Genomic DNA, 8,949 nt, shown 5'->3' with positions numbered 1-8,949 from the left:
TTCAAAATAACATTTCGCGAAACAAACCTGCGGTGCTATATCGGGCGAGGTAAAAGTTCTAGGTCACAAGTGTTTGTGTTACTGATGCCGCCATAAGCTCTAAGGATTCATTAAAACAAATTTCATAAAAGAATTTGTTTTCTCCCCCCCCACCCCCCTCCATGTTAAAGTAGCACAGCAGTTTGAGTCGTGAAATGAAAGAAACACATCAAATGGATGATCTAGTCGAGACTGTGTCACATACTGTGTTGTAAATTAAAATGTGTACATAGTTCCAATGTATCTGATAGACCATCCATTTGATAAATACAAGAAGTCTGTACTCCCGGCATGTTATGCCTATTATCCGTATCGCGCCGTTGTTGGGTAAACTCCATGTTGGGTAAATTGTCTTAAATTTACCAATTACTCCAGGTAAATATCCAACAGGACCATGGGTGTAGACATTAATAGTTCTACACTCATGGTCTAAAGGGAATGTTATTCCATCTGATTAAGAACATAAATCCTCAAATATGCATCATAAATAGTTGAGATTTATTCCACTTGCTTCTTTGTTTTTTCTCATTTTATGAAAAACGATACATCTGCACATAGTACAGACATGTTTTGTACAATGTATGAGTACATGTACAGATGATTGCTTTACAACAAATTTACATCCACATACTTTGGTCGGGCATGTTTTGGAGATCAGGATGCGAGTTGGAATAAAACAATGAAAGACAATAACCCGTTCTTCGAACAGGAACTTTCTCAATCACAACTATACATAGAGACTCAATCATCCTGACCTTACCATACATACATTTTCGACCCACTCACTCAGATCTTGGGAATTCATACTCAAGAAAAAAATGAAGGAACAAAAATCACTGTAGAATTACGATTAAATTACATAGGATTCCATAATTGAGTTAAAATCCATCATCACTAGATTGGCTGTTGGTCCAGCATCACATTCACGGATTAAATACCTTGATTTTATCACTGCCAGTCTAGCACATACATTCATCTAGCACTACATTCAGAATTCACTACGGCCATTTTTCAAAACAGTTCACTGAAAAATAGAATGAATACTGAACTATGTTCCTGAATTCAAAGTCCATTGTACGAGATGGTGGTCGTGGTCCAGAGATATTTACAGATGATCCGATGAAATCTTTGGCTAGGATTCGTGAGCCGACCCGAGTCATGGGACAGAATCTGTTAAACATATGCTGCCAGTTGCTTCAAACTGTCCCTGGACACATTAATGGGCAAGACATTCATAAGCTGGTCTTTACACGAATACCCAATCGTATTGAATTCGAGATCAGCTTGTAGACTTGGAGAGGAGTGTTGTTGTTGTTGTTGTTGCTGCTGCTGCTGCTGTTGTTGTTGCTGCTGCTGCTTAGCTTCAGCTAACTCCTGCTGACGCTGAGACTGCTTTTCCTTGTGTTTCTGGCTAATAACATGAGGCAAGTCACTTTCATACAACATCCCAATGCTGCCGTTTTCACCAAAGCGGTAGGAAACCTCCCTGGGATCAACCCACATTGTGAGTTCGCTTGGAAAGAGGGTATGAACATTTTCCTCGTTCATTCCACAGTCCACTGCTGCCTGTTTTACAATAGGGTCCATCTTGTGATTAATTCTGATACACCTGTAGCCACTCCCTTTGAAGGGCTTTTCGGGGAACCAGTGATTTTGATAGTGGTTGCACAGAAGATTTTGCAGATGGGTGCGAAAAGAGTCAATTCTATCCGCAGGCACATTTCGAGATCTCAACAGATTGGAGAGAAAATCCGTGGCACTTCTAATTTCGTTCTTCATAATTCAAAAGCCTGTTGCATACAGGTATAGTCTAAATGTGAAATGCCAAACGACAGGTAAACACTCACTCCAAAATGGCTGCTGACGCTCCCTCGAAAACAAAGCCGGTCAACCTTCGTGGTGAAAGTTCTTGAGCTGGAAAAGTCTCACAGGCTACTGAACTAACTAGTCCGTTTCCTTTCACAAGTTTCAATACCTCTGTCCAGATCTTAACGCTCTGCGGAGCCACTTCTCTCTCTCCGGCACTAAAATATTTCCTACCTCGCTCTTTCTCTTTGACTCAACTACTGCGGCTATGGCGTCTTTTCTCGAGTATTTGATGCAGCTGACTCAAGCCTACGTCATAACACCGTGCGTGTCACATGACCTGCCTCGTCCAATGGCTGGCGTTGGACCTAGGGCACGACTCCCATATTTGGAATATCTAAAATTAGATGTGATGTGTAAATAAATGCGTCCTTCACAATAACAACAACCCGTCGGTCAAGTCCTTTGATTATCTGTAGCCCTGCCCCGTTTGACATGCGCACTGCGAACGCCTTATAGAGAGGTTGCTGAGGCGTGCTGTTATTGTCAGCCTTTTACTATTGAGCCACGGAGTGACAGACACGCTTCGCGAGACAGCCAGAAGTCTTCGTCAAGATGTCAAAGGTTATGCGATAGTAAACGTTGTGAAATATCGGTCACACGCTCGAGAGCATAAAACGCTTACAACATATTTCACTGTATTACATGATATATATGTCTTCATCTATTTCTTTCACAAACACCTGTATTTTACAGCTGGGTCGATGATATTACTCGACAGTCACAACAAAATTGTTGTAGCATATGGCCGCTATAGATCTGTAACCTACTTTCGTGCTTCTATATTTACGTCATGAATGTACTTCAAGCAACACTCGCCGGTTAACCGCTATGCAATACACCGAACTCAGCGAGATCTAATCTTCTAGAACTCGCTACACAGATCTACACAGTAATAAGTGTCAGGTCTGCGAAATATGACGTTACATGTGTGAAATATTTGCTTTTTTCAAAAGGGTGAATTTGTATGTTTAATTTTCTGATCTTGAAACGAACTTAGGAATTTGATTTTGGTGGAAACTGTACCAAATGTTGACAAACACAAAGGAAGATGTACGCTTTTTAAATGAATCAAATTAACGCTATCTAAACCGAAAAAGGAGAACATTTTGTAGAATACATGCATGTTTTCAGCTATAATGTTGTCTAGGTGTGGGTGGGGTGGGGGGTTGTAGCCTAGTGGTTAAAGCGTTCACTCGTCACGCTTCTGGTGTGACGGCCATGTGAATAAAATATGAATGTGTTGAATTGATACATTACGGAGTGCCTTTCTACCCCTGAAGCAAACGTGAGATTATTTTTGGATTTTTTGTTATTTGACGAAGGAACAGGAAACAGTTGAAGTGCCTGGAGCCTGAAGGGTAATCCTTCAATACAACATGCCAAACCTGTGTTTACAACATCTCTTTTTTTGGCAATTGCTGTTCAGGTACACCACTGTCTTTGGCAATAGCAGTGTTCCTTCTGCCAAACGAGAGGAGAATGTTTGTTGACAACGCCCGGAGTAATTACTCTTTGTTCAAACAAAGACATCCAAAGCATAATGTCTCGGCAAGTCACTACTGTTTTTTAAATTGGTAATTTTTACATTGTATAGTGGTCAATGTTCTGATCATAATTAATTCTCTCTTCACTTTATTTGTGTGACGTTCACCGGTCAAGGTCGACCGGGGACGTGTTTTCGCTGACATGCAAGAAATCCCCTTTTAATGAGGGCTGAGTGAGACAAAGGAAGGATTGTTTTTCTATACCGAATGCGTGACACCATCCCCTGTCGATTGTTATTATAATGGCTGCCAGCATCAAAGATTGCATCTTTAGTCATAAAGGATATACCCCTCTATTCACTTATTTTCCTTTGTCCGAAAAGCTGTCATTTATGCCATCGCTCAGGCGTGATGCTTGAAACGCTTGGGTTTAGAGACAAATTAGTATATGTCCCCCCTTCCATCAGCATCCCCGGAGAGTCTCAGCGCAACACAACACCAAAACCCCCACCCCAGATTTTTTCTTCTTACTATACACCTCTTTTTTCTCTAAAGCCAGCAGTGCACTACCACATGCGTCATAATGTATATGAACGTCCTGTATACAAGGATATAGTCGGCGGTAGTCAGATTGTAGATTTGGTTGGTTTCACTTTTTAACTGAGTCATTATATATAAATGAAATTAAAAATAAACACAGCTGACCTCCGAGTGACATGACCAGAAGATTATAAACACCCCCCACCCCTTCTCCTCTCTCTCTCTCCCCCCACACTCACACCAGTGTGACATGGCCCTGTGAATTAGTTTTACAGTAATTATCTGGGAAAATGATATGAAGACGTGTCGGAGTTGAATCTTGGGAGCAGGAGCTGAAAATCCCCCGTCCTTCCCCATTCAGCGTCGTCGTCGGGCAAGTTCTCACACCGGTGTCTACACCAGCCATCTGTCGTTCCTGGAGGGGTCGAGGGTGACGGATAATGGGATGCGATAGAGCGGAGGGGATGACAGTTAATGCGAAAAAAACCTGCTTGTGAAAATACGTGAATATTATAATGTTCTATATATGACTTAGACTACAGGATTAGGAAGAAAATATTTTTTGGAGTTCCAATAGAGGGATTTGTGTATCGTAATGGCGATGATAATACAAACTAAATGTGCCCACATATGCTGTCACAAACATTTTAATACAATATTTAACAAACAAAAAAAACGGAAAACACCCCAAACACGGGTGACATTAAATTGATACATTTTACCATATAATTTTACACAAGCTCAAATTTGTTTTTAGGATTACTCGCAAACAAAAGCAATCTTTCATTTGTTTCTTTGTGCGATGTGTTTAAGACGACAGGCCGGCTGCACATATTAATACAGAATAATTGTCAGGAGGGAAATAAAAGGATAACGACACATTTCCATATCAATAAACACAACACTGGTCGGAATATCAAAGGGCGCACTCCCGATTGACTGGAGCCTGCATCCCCATACAGGGGACACGTCAATTGTGTAGCAAGGCGTGATAAATGGGGGCATCTGGCAAGAACTGCACCTGCTCTCTATCAAATATAACTCACCTGTAATTAATTTGGCTGAGGTTCTTTGAGGTGGGCGACACGGATGCTTAGACAATTCTGTTTCGAACCTATTAGTTCTTGTCTATCAGTGTACGACATATGGGATAGTTTCATTGTACTTCGCTGAAATGTATCTTTAAAGATATATTCTCGGGTACTTGGTAAATAACTTATATATTGTACACTGCATGCGTGTTTGTCAATATCATCGGTATCGCTGTTTACAGAGTCATGCATGCAGGGTTAACCTTGCTCCAAGGCTGTACTGAAGGCTAAGTCCCTGGATGTATAGTAATTGTATCCTTTAAAGAGGCAAGTCTAGATAAGCGGATAGGTTTTTTAGAAATCAAAATTTAAACTATTAATTATTACCTTGTGCAAGTCTAAGTCAGGGCCTTCGTAAATAATTGTACCAAAAGGCCAAAAAAATATATCCATGAAAAGAACTTGACCTCTGTATCCGATTCCTGAAGGAATTACTTCTGACAATCAGTGATTTGTTTTATGTAATAAAGTGATTTTTCCTCCATCAGTCTGATACAGATATAGACTTATCATCTTTCTTAAAAAACCTGGGTCGGTGGGGTAGCCTAGTGGTTAAAGCGTTCGCTCCTCAAGCCGAAGGCCCGGGTTCGATTCCACACATGGGTAGAATGTGTGGAGACCATTTCTGGTGTCACCCGCCGTGATATTGCTGGAATATTGCTAAAAGCAGCGTAAAACTCAACTCACTCATTCTAAAAAAAACCTTGAACGATAGTCGGTAATATTGCTACCCAGAGAGTTCAGATATCCTCACAGTTCTGAAGAAAAGACAATGTGCTTCTGACCATGCAACAATCTTGCTTAACATGTTATCTTCGTACAGATCAAACTATTACACAGTAATAGCTCCTTATATAATTACAACACTTATCACTATTTGAAAAGGTACTTGCAGTTATCGACACTAACTTCACCCATGTCCATGGCAACATTTGTACTACTTCCCTACTCTAGATTACATGATAATATTGAAACGACTGCCTGGGAACATTGCGCTGTTGTGTTAAACTTGGTTATTACAAATTCCCAGTGAAGTCGCAACAGGTGACGTCTCTAGGTAGTCGTTGACCACTCTTATCGTAGTATCACATGGCCGTGTCGCGGTAAGAGATCTGTCACTCAGCTTTCATACAATGTGCACATTGTTTGCGGGGACAGATTACAACTGATTTCACAATCTCAGAGCAGGTAAACTGCGTCCTGTGGATTAATTTACTTGAAAAGAAAGCGTTTGAAATACTTTACCAGAACTGGGAGCTATGTCGTTGTTATATTTTCAATCATGGTTTTGTCTTTTCATAAATTCTGATTATAATGATAACCTTACATACACATTAGATTAACATTTTTAGTGATTTATATTGTTTATTGTATATATTTTAAAATAAGATATCGATAACATTACTTTGATATTTATAAGACATATTCTATTGAAACCTGTTATTATATATTGTTTGTTCAATTTTTAGTATACTCATGCCAATAATGGTTGTCACCCCCTTCAATTGTTTTAATTGGAGAGGGGGTGTGGGGTGTGAGGTGGGGTTGGGGTGGGGAGGGGGGTGACAACCATTATTGTCATGAGTATATTTTCATAGAATTTTTCAGTAACGTCGATATTTCCTTGATATTTCGTGTACATAACATTCACTTGAATCCGACATTAACATTTAAGTAACGTTATATTCGGTGAATAAGTAAGTCGGTGCCTACATTATTCGATCGATAATTACAGCGAGTTATGTTTCCAGTCAGGCGTCTTGGAGTAAATCACGTGTAGTTTCTGGCATGTGCTCGGTAATTTGATTGCTCCTGTGTCTTGTCGGAAAACGACGTAAAGAAAAAGTCTTGTGTCTCGAACAATGCAGGTAATTGTTATTGATTTGATATAACGATGTCATGATCATCTCAAGAAAGACGTACAACGGATATGACTCACTGTCCTACTCCGTTCCGAGATTAACCAGACTGGGCGAAGGGAGGTAACTCGGACTCTGATTTCTATGTGCAGTTTCGATGCACCTTACAATGTCATGTTATAGATCACTACTTTGGATTGAGTACTGCGGCAGAGACATAGAATAGACATATAAAATATTTCACACACTATTAATTTCGTTGTCAGAGATGCCTGAAAGGGGAACGTGCTATTTATAGACCTTATTTCATTTTGAATGTGTAGCGAGAGTGAAGCCGCGGTTAAAATCACACACACGGTATTGACCACTATTGAGTATACACTATATTAGACGGCGCATCCCTCGTGCCTTGGTATGATGTAGTCTGCTGTCTGTTATTAGCCTTGTTAATGACCAGCCATTATTCAAATTTCATAATTTAATGAAAACACGTAATACTTCCTTAAAAATAGGGTGGGTGGGGGAATAAGATACCGCATGCTATTCAATCAATCTTATTCTTTATGTTTGTGTAAAAAGAATATGGGTGAAGAATATAGGTCTACAAATGAATCACATGTGAAAAACAAAATCAAAAATCAAAATGATTATTATTTGTTAATGAGGAATACGTCACGTCTAGAACAACGATTCTGTAAACCACACCTCGTTGTACAAGCATGCTCGTGCATTGGTGTACTGCACTGTAATATTGCCAAAATAATGTACATCATTCATTGTAGTCGTATATTTCAAACTTTACTTTATAATTACATGTATTCATTGTGGTTGTTTAACGCCACACTTAACAATATTCCAGCTAAACCCGTGAAGATCCGGGTTTGAGTTGGTCTTCAGGAACCAATGCTTGTCGTAAGAGGCGACTAACGGGATAGGGTTGTCAGGCTCGCGGATTAGGTGACACATGTCATCGTATCCCAATTGGGTAGATCGATGCTTATGTTGCCGATCACTGGATTGTCTGGACCAGACTCGATTATTTACAGACCGCCGCCATATAGCTGGAATATTGCTGTGCATGCGGCGTAAAACTAAACTCACTCACTCGTTCCAGCTAACCGACAGTGGTCTCGAGTAATCGAGTCTGGAGCAGGCGATCCAGTGACTGACATCATGAGCATCGATCCACTAAACTGTGATACGATGACATGTATGAGAAGCATGTTGCACGTTACGACAAGCACAGTCTGCTGAAGATCAGTTTTAACAAGGATCTTCACGAGGACAAAACGTTTTATAGATGACCTTGTAATCATAGAATCTCAGGCAGAACTAACTGTTCCCCTGTCCCGTTATTTCATCTTTCACTCCGATGCGATACCGCTCTGTATAGAGGCGGAGTAAAAGACCTACCCTCGACCTCCCGTGATCACCTGCTTGGGACAGCATCTAAACTGAGAATCGGTTGGCTGCCTCATCTTACACCGAGACCCAGACTCGACTATTCACATTGGTATGAAATAAAGTATTGTTATGCGTAGACAAAGTTCACACACAATGATATTACAAAGCCAGCAACAAACCCGAACCATAGAAAACAAATCAAGTATTGAGTGACATGATAGTGAGACCATATTCCGAAATGAATCACAAGAATCACTATTGTACATAATTATTATGTAATATTATCTCATTTGACGTTCAGAATCGTTCACGGTTTAAATGGTTACCTATGCATCATAAAACCTATGAGTCAGCCGTGCATTATCAGTGATTGTAAATGAAAATCCCAATTCTTCCCGTGTGTACTCCTGTACAAGTGTTGAACCTATGTCAGTCTACCTATCCTGTGCAGGGATCGTCTTATCAAGCGATCTATGAGAGATTGTATGTTTGTTGGCGTGCAATATTTCAGCTAAACATAGGCTGCATATCTGAGAAAGATCAACGGACACCATTGTCCATAGAAGGACGGTGTATAGACGTAGACGTCATCAAGGAGAATGTTCAGTCATGTTCTGGAATATTCCAAGCATTGTACCATGTCCTAAGTATTGTATCACGCAC

The 8,949-nt window shown here is 40.2% G+C and overlaps 1 protein-coding gene across 1 annotated transcript; it reads right to left on the bottom strand.

Annotated features, from left to right (window-relative positions):
* Nucleotides 1-514: 514 nt before the first annotated feature.
* LOC124264442 (protein BTG2-like) lies at nt 515-2,122 on the bottom strand. The gene has a single exon (XM_046699185.1). The coding sequence runs from the start codon at nt 1,816-1,818 to the stop codon at nt 1,213-1,215; it is 606 nt and encodes a 201-aa protein (XP_046555141.1). The 5' UTR covers nt 1,819-2,122; the 3' UTR covers nt 515-1,212.
* Nucleotides 2,123-8,949: the final 6,827 nt, after the last annotated feature.

The sequence above is a fragment of the Haliotis rubra genome, unplaced genomic scaffold, assembly GCF_003918875.1.
Source record: "Haliotis rubra isolate DU_JTF1 unplaced genomic scaffold, ASM391887v1 Scf924, whole genome shotgun sequence".
Taxonomy (NCBI): Eukaryota; Metazoa; Mollusca; class Gastropoda; order Lepetellida; family Haliotidae; genus Haliotis; species Haliotis rubra.
This window is presented reverse-complemented; position numbering and strand designations above follow the sequence as displayed.